General features: G+C 36.8%; 1 protein-coding gene across 33 annotated transcripts in view; it reads left to right on the top strand.

Annotated features, from left to right (window-relative positions):
- SLMAP (sarcolemma associated protein) overlaps window positions 1-16,473 on the top strand; it is a 152,124-nt gene that overhangs the window by 106,808 nt on the left and 28,843 nt on the right. For 19 of the 33 annotated variants that reach the window (XM_055414138.2, XM_055414136.2, XM_055414156.2 and 16 more), the window contains 2 exons: window positions 1,335-1,397; window positions 16,328-16,387. In XM_055414138.2, coding sequence (XP_055270113.1) covers window positions 1,335-1,397; window positions 16,328-16,387 — 123 coding nt within the window. The other 14 variants (XM_055414144.2, XM_055414150.2, XM_055414151.2 and 11 more) reach the window with 2 other exon arrangements.

Raw genomic sequence — 16,473 nt, forward strand, 5'->3', positions numbered from 1 at the left:
ATTGCAGTTAGGCTTTTTTTTCTTCTTGAGGCTATATTGTATCTTAATACTATAACTGTATGCAGCTATACAATTATATACAACTATATATAACTGTGTATGTATATATATATAAATAAATTTAAATAAATAAATATATGTGTGTATATGTATAAATACATATAAAAGAGCTGGCCTGACTTGGTGACTGGACAACAACAACAAATAGAAAAATATATATTTGCATACGTTGTAGCTAGATAAAGGATGATGAGAGATTTGATGATGAATGATGATAAATAAGAAAGCTGTCAGTATAGATGTCAGGAGAGGTTGTCCAGTGATCAGAATAGGAGATGCCTTTGAAGCAAAGTTGACATGATGAGGTGAGGCCAGGTAGAGAAGAGAAAAGAAGCTTTTACCATCAGTCTGACTCATTGTCTTTGACTGGTTTTTGTGCTTTTACACCTTCAAGATAGTCATCATGTTGGAATGTATTTTTAACACTTGAACTTCCAATGTCTGTTTGGTAGTTCTGAAAGATATAAATACGTACTTGAAAGATGTTATCCAGATTTAGAAGTTGGCTCTTTGAATCAAAGTAATTAAAACTTTACTGTAGGAAAAGGACTGAAACTTTTATTAGACTATGTTTGGTTTTGATTCTCTTTACATATTTGGGAGAAAAATGTATTTAATCTGAGCAAAATCATTTACCCAGATCCTTATTTTAAAATGTACAGGCATTGTTTTTAATCATTTAGGCAGAGGTAAACAATGTAGTGATTTGATAGTATATGAAGTATAGATTAAGTGACTCAAGAGGAAAGACTGCTTGTGAAACGAAAGTGTAAAAATTAAAATACTGTATCAGTTTCTTTGCAATTTTAAGGCATTAGTTTATGGTATTCTTAAAATATTTACTTTTTTGCCTCTTAACTAAGATGAATAGCTTTGAATAGGGACTGTTAGGGAACAGTCATTTGAAAACCAATTCACTAAGAAATATAAAAATGTTAAATTAATTGTATTTATTAAACTCACATGGAAAAAAGATGCATTTTAGAAGTGGGAGAAGCTTTTTAAAGCAATATATGACAATGGTGTTCTTGAGCTATTTGGATAGAAACTGCACCTTTAAAAGCTAACCGTTTGGGGTACAAATTAAGATTACATAATTACAGTTTTCACTCATTTAACTCCAAAATATGTCTGCTATTAGATGTAGTAAACCTTGGTTAACCTTATTCAATTACCCATGTTAGTACAAACGTTTTGGTTTTCCTACCTTTGCTGTTGGTTTTCAAAAACAGCAACAAAGACTATATCCTTAAAGGTGTTTCTTTCTTTATTAGAGCACTTGCTTTCAAAGAGTGGCGGGGACTGCACTTTTATTCATCAGTTCATAGAATGCCAAAGTGAGTACAGAGTATTTTTCACATTGATTTTAATTAAGTCAGGGTCTAAATTGAAAAATGAGAGGAAAAATGAAGATCTCCATGTGTTTGTTATGGTAGAAGTACACAAAGGCCGTCTTCAGACAGCAGTGATTCTTTACATACTGTTTCTGTTTCTCTCTTGTGAGAAAAGTGTTTCTCTTATATTTGCCGTCACAGATGGAAGTGAGCATTTCATGTTCCTCACAAAAAAAAAAAAGATGAAATTTCAAGCTTTTTAATTAAAAATCATTATGGAGTAGCGAATAAAATAGAATGTCAAGGAACTAAATGTCTGGCTGCTTAAGACACAATAATAACGTTCACCTGTTTTACTAAAGTTCTACTTCTATCACAGTTTTTTATTTTGAGTTCTTAGACAAATTTCTTAAACAATTAAATGATGTCACAAAATAGTCATTTCATTTGGGGATGAGGATAGCAAGAGCTTTCTAAGAGAGAAGTAGTAGTAGATTGTCCTTCAGTGTGATACCTACTGCCTACCCTGGAGAAGTTGTACAAGGCTAATTTTAATAATATTTTAAAGATAGACTGGTTGGCTTTTGAGGTGATCTAGACCTCTGCTGAATTCTGAACAAAAGAATTGTGAAATCCCTCTTACTTGAAAATCATGTGACTGCTTAAATCTGTAATAATCACAAAGTTGTCTTATTCTCTTAGTTTCTTAGTAACAATTAAAGGTCATTATGTGTAGTAAAAATTTATTGATGAAATTTATACTTTTCCCTGTCAGACACACACTTTGTCAGACTCTTTTTTTTCTTCCTGTTTGCTCTCTGTCTTTGAAAGAAGTGGTTTTCCAAATATTTTTGAATTCAGCTGATGGGTGTGCACACATGTATGGTTACTCTCCCACCCTCTGCTCCCACATCGCCAATCTGAAGAGCATTCATAGATTGTAAGAGTCACACCTGGAAATTATAGCAGGCACAAATTCAGCAGATCAACTATTACACTCCTTAGAGTTGCTTTAAGGAAACCTGAAATTTCATTGACTTGTTTTAGAAGAACTGTGTTTGTCCATTTTAGAGATTATAATATTGAATGTAAGCTTAATACTACTTTGAGCTGGATTTTTAATAAATATGGCATATTTCTTTGTTCTTTAACAGTTTTTTCATGAAACGAAGATTAGTGCATCTTTTTGTTACCTTCTGATTACTAAGTCTCGCTTATAGGCAGTTGACACAGGGATTGGGGCAAAATAATTGGTACCCACTGAAACCAACTAAAAGTAGAATATATGATCTAAAATATAAATCTTTAGGAGGATTTTATACTTAATTTTGTTATATGTGACCATTTTAAAATATTTTTATTTTCAATTTTTGGGATTCATATTTGAACCTAAAGAAATAAGAGCAGAGAATTATCAAAATAATGTTTACTAAGCTACAGTTGGCAAAAATAAAGTATTATTATAAAATGTGTAAAATGTGTAGCTTTAGTTTTAATAGAGCAGTCTTCATTTTAAATAAAGAAAAAGATGTTTGGATATTTTTTATTGAGTCATAGTTATGGAGGTAAGCATTCAGAGATTGAATAGAAGTTATATAAATTCTGGATTACAACTATCCCTTCTGTGGGGATATCAGCCAATAAGGTTATGTTTACAAGGAGTATGTAATGGCATGGGAAAATGTTAAATGTGGTAGGTACATAGAGGGGAAAATGAGAATATAAAACCGTGTTTTTGTGGACAAAGAATAAACCAAAGAACAGAAAAAATAAAATACAGGCATTCCTAAACATTTGAATCCACTGAGTTCTTAAGTATAAGAAGTTTGAGTTGTGAGTTCAGCTAGTTAGGGGTATAGCTTGTTATCTGAATCCATTTGGTGTCTGAGTTTCCGTGGCAAGTAACAAGAATTTGATTAATGAGGATGCCCATTGTACCTCAGATTTTCCAAATCTGTTTGGCTTCTTAAATTTGGATAGCTGGAGTTGGCGTAGTAAGGGTCACCTCTGGTTTAATTTGTTCTCATTTCCATTATGTTTTGACATTTTTATTGTTTAATGACAGGATGTCATTGTAGAAATTATTGTGCTATAATAAGTATTATGGCAAGCAAAATAAATTCAGCAAAAATCTTACTCAGGTGAACTTGTGAAACAATTTTGGATGATTTTTTTACAAACACACATAACCTTTTTTGCCATTATTTTCTTTAATAGGCATCTTGAACTGATTTATAGTCTTGAACAAGAAGCATTTATTCTGTGAGCAGTAATACTTTATATTCTTGTTTCCAGTCTTTTAAAAAGAACCTGGCTTTCATTATTTACTGTGCTTGTATCCTATAAATTCACTTGATGTTTTAAAAATTAGAAAGCAAATAGTTTACTTTCGTAGGGGTTATCTTGCCTATTTTAAACATATTGACAAGTTTTTTTCAGTTTATGTGTATGACTCCACAAGAGAAAAATTTGATTGTTGGTTCTCTCTGTTTATAAGGTGATTTTGAGGAAATAAAAAGAGTCAAAAAACACGTCAATTTGTTTTCCTTTTATGGTAAAACAGACTGTGCTCCTTTTAATTCTCTTGTAGGAGAAAAGCTTTTAATCTCCAGCCCAGAGATCGGATTTTGGACAGATTTAAATATAACCTTTTGCTTAATTCCAGAACTGTGAAGTAAAATTTCAGTATAAAAATACATCATACAAAAATCTAGGATAAGTAACATTAGTAAAACTTGCTATAAAGTTCTAGCAAAGACTCTTCTTCAGAGATTCAGGCATGAAGTTTGGTTTAAGCAGAACTCCACATTCCGTGTTCCCTGCAAATTTTAGTCACTCAGGGTTTACCATATAAACTTGTGTGAATACATTGAGACCTCTGTGTGCTTGCCAAACATGCTTTCTGGGTTAAAAATTGTGTTCTCTCTCAGGCTGTGTAATACACATCCTGTGAATTCTGCTGCTTGATTAACTTGTGTGCTTAGTGAAAGGATGAAAGGTGAAAGGTAAGCTACAGATGTAGAGACCCCCCATCAGTTGGTGGGCATGAAGTGAATAATAGCCTTCTTTGGACTGCTGCCCGCCTCTTTGATTTATCTTGCTACTGTTTGTCACAGCAGCTGCATGCCAGAGAAACTGCTGAGATCTGCTTTATGGAGACAAACTGCCCCTTCCCCACAAAGACATCTCCATTTTGATGATGGAGTTAGAAGTGCCTTGAAATAACCCTCATGTCTTTGTATTCTTAACGAATGCTTTCTATATGACTTAGTAGTTTTTCTTTCTCTTTTTATTTTTTGGCCGCGCCTCTTGTCATGTGAGGTCTTATTTCCCCAACTAGGGATCAAACTTGTGCCCCCTACGTTGGAAGCATGGTCTTACCACTATACTGAAAGGAAAGTCCCAATAGTTTTTACTTTTATTAGGCAAAAGTCTTATTCTCTTAATATTTCATAGCTTATTTCTACTATTTCTACTTGTTTATTTCCTAATTTAAAAAGTTTTTTTCCCTCCTTGCCTCCCATCCCATTTTGATATTGCAGTCACAATGATTTTCTCATTCCATCCTCCTTTCTCTTAGGCCTTTGCTTTGACTCAGAAATTGCCTTATTTGGAGTAATGCTTTGAATCTCTGATGCTCATGTGATTGTTTACTTTTCATCACTCTGTGATATCAGCCTCTCTGAACAATTTCAGGCTTATTCTGATTGCATATTGTACTTGAAACAGTTTTAAATTTTCATCTTTTAAACTGTTGTTTCTCTAAGCCAAAGCAGTGTATTTATGACAAAAGAATAGAAAACGCTTGGTGTGGTTCCCTGCTCTTATTAGTTAATGTTCCCATTACAGGAAAGTCTTGAGTTTAAACTAGCTCATTTTTAATTTCTTTGTTCTCAGAGTAGTTGTTCAATTTAAGATATATTGAAAGGTTTTTATTTGTTGTTTACTTGTACCAACCATTTCCCCAGTCAGCTAGCTTTCCAATATTTCTGCCAGATTTTCTGTCAATATAAGTGCACAGAAGATACTCTTAAATTCATGCCAGTAATGTTTTGATACATAGACTGTTCCTTTAAAAAAACAAATCTGTTTCTTTATTCTTTAAATTGGTTCATTTAATTTTAAATCTATCCTTGAATTCCAATCTTCTTTCTTCTTTTTTTCTTTATCCTTAGGTTTTAAGACAAATAGCTTTTGAAACTGTTTTTATAGAAAGGCAGACTATCTTCTACAATGGGGCTTGCTTTAAGTAATTTTATTTTGCTGCAGAAAGTAATAATCTTGTCAGAGTCTGTATTATTAAAATTTGCAACCTCTCAGAATCAGTCTTTGCAGTAATAATAAAGTTATCTTTCTACTATGTGAGCTGCTATTCTCTGAAGGGAAATAAATTGTCAGCTTGATATTGAATGCTATTTGTTAATTTTTAATCTCTGTCTTTTTTAAAAAATATTTATTTGGCTGCCTTGGGTCTTAGTTGTGGCGGGCAAGCTCAGTAGTTGTTCCATGTGGGCTCTGGAGCACGTGGGTTTTAGTTGCTTCGTGTGGGATCTTAATTCCCCGACCAGGAATCAAACGTGAGTCCCATGTATTGCAAGGTGGATTCTTAACCATTGGACCACCAGAGAAGTCCCCTGGTTATATCTTGATGTTAATTCTAATCTTACTTCCTAAGCTGTATTTCCCTTTAATGACCTTCTAGGTAACTTTAGTTCAGTTCAGTTCAGTCGCTCAGTCGTGTACAACTCTTCGCGACCCCATGAATCACAGCACGCCAGGCCTCCCTGTCCATCACCAACTCCCAGAGTTCACTCAAACTCATGTCCACAGAGTCGGTGATGCCATCCAGCCATCTCATTCTCCGTCGTCCCCTTCTCCTCCTGCCCCCAACCTTTCCCAGCATCAGAGTCTTTTCCAGTGAGTCAACTCGTCACATGAGGTGGCCAAAGTATTGCAGTTTCAGCTTTAGCATCAGTCCTTCCAATGAACAGCCAGGATTGATCTCCTTTAGAATGAACTGGTTGGATCTCCTTGTAGTACACGGGACTCTAAAGAGTCTTCTCCAACACCACAGTTCAAAAGCATCAATTCTTCGGCGATCAGCTTTCTTTACAGTCCAACTCTCACATCCATACATGACCATGGGAAAAACCATAGCCTTGACTAGACGGACCTTGGTTGGCAAAGTAATGTCTCTGCTTTTTAATATACTATCAAGGTTGGTCATAACTTTCCTTCCAAGGAGTAAGCGTCTTTTAATTTCATGGCTGCAATCAGCATCTGCAGTGATTTTGGAGCCCCAAAAAATAAAGTCTGACCCTGTTTCCACTGTTTCCCCATCTATTTCCCATGAAGTAATGGGACCAGATGCCATGATCTTTGTTTTCTGAATGTTGAGCTTCAAGCCAACCTTTTCACTCTCCTCTTTCACTTTCATCAAGAGGCTTTTGAGTTCCTCTTCACTTTCTGCCATAAGGGTAGTGTCATCTGCATATCTGAGGTTATTGATATTTCTCCCAGCAATCTTGATTCCAGCTTGTGCTTCTTCCAGCCCAGCGTTCCTCATGATGTACTCTGCATATAAGTTAAATAAGCAAGGTGACAATATACAGCCTTGACATACTCCTTTTCCTATTTGGAACCAGTCTGTTGTTCCATGTACAGTTCTGACTGTTGCTTCCTGACCTGCATGCAGGTTTCTCAAGAGGCAGGTCAGGTGGTCTGGTATTCCCACTTTTATTTGTTATGTTCAGAGTTGGATCAAAGGGCCGTTTATGTGAATTCTGATTTGATCCCTCATTGGCAGTATGACTGTGGGTGGTATGATCTTTTCAAACCTCAGTTTCCTCTTTTATAAAATGGGATAGTAGTACCTATTTCATAGGATTATGAGAAATGAGACCATATTTACTAAGTGCTCTAAGTAATGCCTTATAATACATGTTACCTAGAAGGTAGAAAACTTTCTAGGGAGCATGAGGCAGGATTTGCAAGATCATTGTCAGTGGGACCTTTCATGTTGAAAGCTTCTTTTTATTCCCATTTTCAAGATAGTGAAAGCTAATTGATGTGGCTTTATTGTTCCTGTTAACGTAATAGGTTTCTGACAATCTAGCAATTGTCTAACTTTTAAATTACCAGGATACATGCCATTTAAAAGATTTGGTCCAAGCACATTATTTTGATGCCCTGCTCATAACATTGTTTTTTTATAATGAAACCTAACTTTGAGATTTAGCAATATTCTCCAAGTTGGCATTTATTCTTCTACTTTTCTGTTTAAGGTCCCTAGGGAACTGACACCCGTTTCTGACTGTCAGTGCTGTTTGAGTTCCTCTTCTGCTTTCAGTTGGCTGCAGCTGTCTGTGAGGAAACTGGCACTTGAAGAACTCGGCACAGCTGCGCTCCTGTTAAGCTTCTTCTGTTTACATTGTTTCTCGTTTTCATCCTGTGCCACATAGTAATATAGATACTGTGTCATATATTTTTATCAGCCAAGAAATAAATTTGGGTCTGTTCTATTCAGTCTTTGACAATATTTGTTGACTTTTTACAATTCTATCATGTTTTCTGACTATACAAACTGCTTTGGTGGTGGTTCTCAAATGTTGTCAAACTTATTAAAACCATCAGTTCTGCGTCTTGGTAGGCTCTCTGCAGAAAGGCATATGTATATAGATTAGGTACAGATTCAAGAATGTTCACAGCAGCATTATTCATAGTAGTTCAGAACTGGGGAAAAAACCCAGAAGATTTTCAGTATTCAAATAGTGAAAAAAAAAACACTGAGGAATGTAGGATGAACGAAGTTCAAAAGCACTAAAATTTTATTATTTAGTCACACATATTTGAGTAGTATAACTATAAAGAAATGTGAGAAATTAGGTACCATAAAAGTCGGGATGGTGCTTACCTTTATGGGATTGGAAAAGCAAATGTGAAAGGCTTTGAGGGTGGTGATTAGATTCTGTTTCTTAATTTGGGCTCTAGTCATACAGATGTTTTTCTCTTTAAAAGAAAAAAGAGACTTTATTAGCCTGTTCATTGTGTTTTATGCACCTTCCTGGATGCTATGTTTTATACTAAATATGGTTTAAGATAGGGAAAAAATGAATAATTACCTCTCTAAAGTAACACTCAAAAGAGGGAGTTTATTTTAAAAAAAGAAGATCATCTTTATCTTTCAATTGTGCCAAGGGAAGTAGTTCTTTCAAGACCTGCAGTTATCATTACAAGGAAGTTCTGTTTTGCCTCTGAGGGGACTCTGACTTCCAGTAATCCTAAAGAGTTGAGGTCTCCACCCCAAGTTTGAGAACTAGTAGTCAGAAACCTTTTTGAAAACAATAATCTTTTCCTTAATATTTTAATTGCAGGTCTCTGATGAGTCACTGGATTTGATAATATAATATTAAATAATTTTAGTAGTGATAATAGCAGCTACTGCTGCTAAGTCGCTAGCACTTAATATTGATACTGTTCAAAACTTTTTTAATGCATTTAATCCTTAGTTTTTTAGAATGAGGTAAGTATTCAAATAATTTTTCCAAGTTTGATCTCTTTAAAAATAAACCCCTAATTTATTCATCCAGCAAGTATTATTAAGCATCTTACTCTGTGTTTACCTGACATCATTTTAGCTTTGTGGTGTATAGAAATGAACAAGACACAGATATCTTTGCCTTCATGGAATTTACATTCTCTTGAGAAAAAATAGACTAATCATATGTCAAGTAGTGATAAGCCCATTGAAGAAAAAAATGGAAAATTATAAGGCAGTGAAAGTCACTCAGTTGTGTCCAACTCTTTGCAACCCCATGGACTATACAGTCCATGGAATTCTCCAGGCCAGAATACTGGAGTGGGTAGCCTTTCCCTTCTCCAGGGGATCTTCCCAACCCAGGAATCAAACCCAGGTCTTCCACATTGCAGGTGGATTCTTTACCAGCTGAGCTACAAGGGAAGCCAAAGAATACTGGAGTGGGTAGCCTGTCCCTTCTCCAGGAGATCTTTCCGACCCAGGAATTAAATCAGGGTCTCCTGCATTGCAGACGGATTCTTTACCAACTAAGCTATCAGGGCAGTTCAGTTCAGTCACTCAGTTGTGTCCAATTCTTTGTGACCCCCCATGGACTGCAGCATGCCAGGCTTCCCTGTCCATCACTTAAGTCCCAGAGCTTACTCAAACTTATGTCCATTGAGTCGGTGATGCCATCCAACCATCTCATCCTCTGTCGTCGCCTTCTCCTCCCGCCTTCAATCTTTCCCAGCATCAGGTTCTTTTCAAATGAGTCAGTTCTTCACATCAGGGGGCCAAAGTGTTGGCGCTTCAGCATCAGTCCTTCCAATGAATATTCAGGACTGATTTCCTTTAGGATGGACTGGTTGAATCTCCTTACAGTCCAAGGGACTCTCAAGAGTCTTCTCCAACACCACAGTTCAAAAGCATCATTCTGTGGTGGTCAGCTTTCTCTGTAGTCCAACTCTTACATCCATTCATGACTTGAAAAAACCATAGCTTTGACTAGACGGACCTTTGTTGGCAAAGTAATGTCTCTGCTTTTTAATATGCTGTCTAGGTTGGTCACAGCTTTTCTTCTAAAGAGCAAACGTCTTTTAATTCCATGGCTGCAGTCATCATCTGCAATAATTTTGGAGCCCCCCAAAATAAAATCTGTTACTGTTTCCATTGTTTCCCCATCTGTTTGTCTGTTTGCCATGAAGTAATGGGACCGGATGCCATGATCTTTGTTTTCTGAATGTTGAGTTTTAAGCCAACTTTTTCACTCTCCTCTTTCACTTTCATCAAGAGGCTCTTTAGTTCTTCTTCACTTTCTGCCATAAGTGTGGTGTCATCTACATATCTGAGATTATTGATATTTCTCCCTGCAATCTTGATTCCTGCTTATGCTTCAACCAGTCCAGCAGTTTTCATGATGTGTTCTGCATAAAAGTTAAATAAGCAGGGTGACAATATACAGCTTTATAGACGTACTCCTTTCCCGATTTGGAACCAGTCTGTTGTTCCTTGTCCAGTTCTAATGTTGCTTCTTGACCTACATACTGATTTCTCAGAAGGCAGGTCAGGTGGTCTGGTATTCCCATGTCTTTAAGAATTTTCCACAGTTTGTTGTGATTTACACAGTCAAAGACTTTGACATAGTCAGTAAAGCAGAAGTAGATGTTTTTCTGGAACTCTTGTACCTATCAGGGCAGTAGGTACTAACAAAAGTATTATGTGGGATTTGAACAGATTTGGGATTAAGCTGAGTGAGTTGTACATGTGTCTGGGGAAAGAGTGTGTGAGATGGAGAAAAATCACTTGAAAACCCAAGGCAAGTCTAAAGGAATTTTAAAACAATAAAAATGCCTTTAAGAAATAAACAAAAGGCCAAATAGTAAGTATTTTAGGCTTTGCATGTTAAAGGGTCTGTTTTATAAGTACCAACTCTGCCATTGTGGTGGAAACCAGACATGGACAATATGTAAATGAATGAACCTGACCGTGTTCCTATAAAACTTGGTTTACCAAGCAGGCAACAAGCTGAATTTGACCCTGTGGGTCTGTAGTTGGCTTACAGACCTTGTAGATCATGGTAGGGACTTGAGATTTTATTTTAAGGATGACAGAGTTTTGAGCAATAAATTACTCCTAATGGTGATGGACAGGGAGGCCTGGCGTGCTGTGATTCATGGGGTCACAAAGAGTCAGACACGACTGAGCGACTGAACTGAACTAAACTGAACTGAATGTGTGTTTATAATTTTTTGAAGAAGGTGGTACTTCAGTCTTCAACATCCTAGAGAAAGATTGAAGTGGCTTTTAGAACCTGTGTTTATTCTGTTTCATTATTTGCTATATTCATATAACAAGCATTTGTGGCGTCAAAGGGCCTGTACTTTCAGCATTGGGATAGTTCCTGCCAAATTGCCCTCTAAACAAAATAATCATACTGATTTACACTTCTCCTGAAAGGGCAGAAAGCTACTCATTTACCCACCTCCTCTCAGTCAGTACTGAAATTCAGTATATTGCCAGCCTGATGGGCAAATAATGCCATGGTATTCTGTTAGACCATGGATTTCTCAGGTTAACTAGACATTCGCATTTCTTGGCCTGTGAATTCTGTGTTCCTGTTCTTTGCGCTTCTTTCCCCTGTGTTATTTGACTTTCTGTTATTAGTTTTTGGAAGGTGTCATATCTTTGTTTGCCTTCTTCACAGGCCCTTTCCTCATTCCTTGCTTTGTTTTTTGCTATGACTGCCTTCTGACATACTGTTTATTTCTTTATTGCCTGCCCTCCCAGCACCATTAGAATAAGAACCAGGAGGGCAGGGATATTGTCATTTGTTCATTCTAATGTTTCCAACACCTGGGACAGTGTCTGGCACGTAATAGACACCCCCTAGTTAATGGTTCGATGAATGAATGAAGTGATTAATAACCTTTATCTGTTATTTGTTTTTCAAATATTTTCCTGTGTTTGCACTTGCTCTTTAGCTTTGTTTATGGTGAGTTTGATCATGTAGATCAAATTTAACTCATATGAGATCATACCTATTAGTTTTTTCACACATGACTTTTGAAGTCTACAGTTTGCCTACCCCCTTTTTACCCGTCCTTTGTTCCCTTCGTTCACTTCTCCCACCTCCCACTCCCCAGCTCTGGCAACCACCAGTCTGTTCTCTGTATCTGTGAGCTTGTATGTTTGTTTTGAATTCTGCATATGAGAGAGATCATATGGTTTTTGTCTTTCCCTGTGTGACTTTTCTTAGCACCGTGTTAGCTCGTAGTGTGCACTTAGCACTTAGCACTGTGCTCTTGAGGTCCATCCGCGTTGTCACAAATGGCACGACTTCATTCACTTTTATGGCTGAATGATACTCCATTATATATATACATGTCCAGCTGTGATTTATGGGGTCGCAAAGAGTCGGACATGACTGAGCGACTGAACTGAACTGATTCATCTGTTGGTGTCTTTTCTTGGCTGTTGTAAACAATGCTAAAGTGAATGAGGGGTGCATTATTGTTCTTCCAGTTAGTGTTTTTGTTTTCTTCAAGTAAATACCTAGAAGTTGAATTGCTAGATCATACAGTAGTTCTATTTTGAATATTTTGAAGGCTCTCCATACTGTTTTTCATAGTGGCTACATCAATGTACATTTCCACCAACAATGTGCAAGCATTCCCTTTTCTCCACATTCTTGTTATTTCTTGTATTTTTGATGATAACCATTTTAACAGATGTGAAATGATATTATTGTATGGGTTTGGTTTGCATTTCCCTGATAATTAGTGATATTGAGCATCTTTCCATGTGCCTATCGCATTGCCTTTCGCTAAGTTGTGTCCGACTCTAGTGACCCCATGGACTGTAGCTTGCCAGGCTCCTCTGTCCATAGGATTCTCCAGGCAAGAGTATTGGAGTGGGTTGCCATTTCCTTCTCCAGGGGATCTTCCCAACCCAGCAAGTGAACCTGGGTCTCCTGCGTTGCAGGCAGATTCTTGAGCAACTGCGCTACGAGGGAAGATCTCATGTACCTATAGGCCATCTGTATATCTTCTTTGGAAAAAATCTCTGTTCAAATATTCTGCCCATTTTTTAATGAAACTCTTTTGCTTTTTAACTTGTTCATACATATTTAGATCATAATCAGTAGAAAAGAAAGTCAATGAAAGCCTGAGAAAAAGGAATGCGCAAGCACATACAAGAAGTAGGAATGAGTAGTATCCTAGAAGCCAAATGAAAAGAGTTTTAAAAAGGAGGCAGTAAACTTTTGATTAAGTGTGATGAATGGGTCCATTCATAGTAAAAGATAAAAGACATAAAACACAAGAACGGAGAGAATGAGAGTAGAAACTTACTTTAGAAACATAAAACAGACAGCAGAGTTAGAGATTTTGAGGTTAGAGATTTTAGAGGATGGGAAGAAAATTCTTAATGAGTATGAAGTTTTCTTTTGAGGTGATAAAAGTATTTTGGAACTAGATGAAGCTGGTGGTTCCATATTATAATGAATATACTAAATGCCACTTTATTGTTCACTTTAAAATTAATACACTATGTGAATTTAATCCCAGTTTTTTTTAGAAAAGACCATATACTGAGGTACATGAAATTTAAGAACACCAGGGATAAAGAAAAGATTCTGAAAATTGCCAGGGAGAAACAAAGGATCTCATAGTGTATTATTAATCATAATAAAGTAAATAATAATATAGTGATAAATAAACCCTGAAATCATAACAAACAGCTTAATTCAACCATTTACATTTTTTTTTCTTGCTGTCACAGGCTTGTGGGATCTTAGTTCCCCAACCAGGAATTGAACCCAGAGCACAGCAGTGACAGCCCAGAATCCTAACCTCTAGGCCACCAAAGTGAAAGTAGAAGTGTTAGTTGTTCAGTCATATCCGACTCTTCACGACCCCAGGGACTATAGCCCACTAGGCTTCCCTGTCCATGGAATTCTCCAGGCAAGAACACTGGAGTGGGTTGCCATTCTCTTCTCCAGGGGTCTTCCCCACCCAGGAATCGAACCCAGTCTTCTGCAGTGCAGGCAGATTTTTTACCATTTGAGCCATCAGGAAGCCCACTAGGCCACCAGGGACCTCACAAATATTTCCTTTTAATTTATGCTACATGTCCATGGTGAGGGAGAACCTTCTGTTCCATATTGTTACTCAGGAATGGGGATTAATCTGAACACTGTTTCTAGAGTGGAAAAGTATAGAAAAGTCCTGCTCTCTTTTAAATGCTTCTGCCTTGGCTAGAACCAATCCCATGGACCTTCTTCAGTTAGGGACTTGCAATGTGCCGTCTCCTCAGGTGCCCAGAAAGGTTAGGCAAACCAGGCACTGCTGAGCACAGGAAATCTCTACCACACATACTGAGGACCAAGGGTCTGATTGGCAGTAGACTCACCTTCCAATTTGAAGCTAGAAGACAGTGAAATGATTTTTTTTTTAAATTCTGAAAGACGGTTTTTCCTGTGAACTTATGTATCTGTCAAACCATCAGTCAAATGTGAGCATAGAACAGTAGCATTTTCAGAGGAGCAGAGTTACAAAGCTTTTACCTTCTATCCATCTCTTATCCAGAAATTATCAGAGGATATGTTACACTAAAATAAGAGAATAAAATAGGAAGAGGAGGACTTTCCTGATAGCACAATGGAAAAGAATCTGCTTGCCAATGCAGGGGACACAGGTTCAATCCCTTGTCTAAGAAGATTCCACATGCTATGGAGCAGCTCAGGCCATGTTCCGCAACCACTGAGCCCGAGTGCTGCGACTCCTGAAGCCTGTGTGCCTAGAGCCCATGTTCCACAAGAGAAGCCACTGCAATGAGAAGCCCATGCATCGCCACTAGAGAGTAGCCCCCACTCTCTGCAACTAGAGAAAGCCTGCACACAGTAACAAAAGACCCAGTGCAACCAAAAATAAATAATTAAAATCAATATTTGGAATCTAGGAGCAAGGAATTCTGCACAGGATATAGCTCAGTCTGGAGCAGGAAGGTGACAGGACTAGGGGAAGGGAGAGACAGGAATATATGATAGATTGCCTGGTATGTTTGATGATATTGAGAGTTTTAGGGTTCTGTCAGAACTTGGGCTGTGTTTGAGATATATTTTTTTAAATTAGCAAAACAAAAGAGGACATTATAAGTTCTAGAAACACTGAATGTTGTATAAGAAGAAAAATATAATTATGGCATATAACTCAGATGTAGATAATAGTCATAATATAAATTCTGATTGCAGATGGACAAAATGTAACTCTTATTGAGAATATTAGAATATGAGAGCTTACTCGTCTGTAAGAGGTTGTCTGTAAATAATGACTAAAATGGAAAAATTAAGAAATAGCAATATATTACTTAGAAATGTGAATGTAAATACCAAAAGAAATGACTAAAAGTTAAAAGTTGTCTGTGGGAAGTGATTTTTCAGTAATGGAATGGGGTAAAACAGGCTGAGTAAAACATCTTACATTATATATCTTATATAATTAATGCCTTTTGAAATTATCTAAATTTATGACTTTTTTCTTTTTATCAAAGAGGTAGGAGCAAACAGTGCCACTTGCCACACAGAGCCTATATGAAATGAAAATTATGAGTGATCTCAGAGCTGTTTCAGTGGTTGGGTGATGGGTATAGACCAGCTTGCAGTGGGTTGAAGGGTAGAAGAATAGAGAAATTATTTCAAAGACTGCAAAAGTGTAAATTGAAGGAGACCAGGTGACATACATCATCAGATAATGGGATATACAGAATTAGTTATATTATCCTCCTGACTGGAAAGGTAGAATATGAAAATCCAACTTTAAATAAATGATAAAGAAACTACACTATACATTTACAGAATGAATGTCCCATAAAAAATTTTTTTAAACTTATTTAAATAAGTAGCTCTTCTAAAATGATTCATTTTACTGAAACATGTCATACAGACATCTCTGCTATATTTTATCAATAGGGAAAAGTAAGCTGTGGGTATGATTTGTATTCTTTATCTAAATGAAATACCTTCCTAGAATTCCTTTATTTCAAGTTAATATTGTTGATTTAAAGAGTGTTGCTTCGTTTTTTCTGAGTCTTTTTCAAAAGTGCAAGTCTATTACAATAAGGTGAAAAAAAGATTTTTAATAATAAAATAAGGCGAAAATTAATGAAAACTGAAGGCAGATTGTTTCCTTACTCTCGGGTTTCTGCATTAACCTGATTCCTCTAGTTCCCCCTTCCAGGAAGGGGGAAGTTCAAGTTCTCTTAGTTCCCCCTTCCAGGTTCAAGTTTTTGTTCAAGCCTAGTCATGGGAGTAATGCTATCATCTTTAAATTTGGTCATGGAATGTGTTACACTGCCCTGCTCAGGGAAATGCTTGCTGCTCAGTTTGGGCTTGGATAGTAACGTTTATTTTCTTTGGCAGAGAAGCTGATCGTCGAGGGGCACCTAACCAAAGTAGTAGAAGAGACAAAGCTTTCAAAAGGTTCGTTTTCTGTGGGGTTTCTGTGGCATTTTTCTGTGGGCTTTGACAACTCTTGGATAATGAAGGTTAGTGTACATTTCCAAGGT

Source organism: Moschus berezovskii, chromosome 24 (assembly GCF_049115385.1).
Source record: "Moschus berezovskii isolate FMDL1 chromosome 24, NW_MosBer_1.0, whole genome shotgun sequence".
Taxonomy (NCBI): Eukaryota; Metazoa; Chordata; class Mammalia; order Artiodactyla; family Moschidae; genus Moschus; species Moschus berezovskii.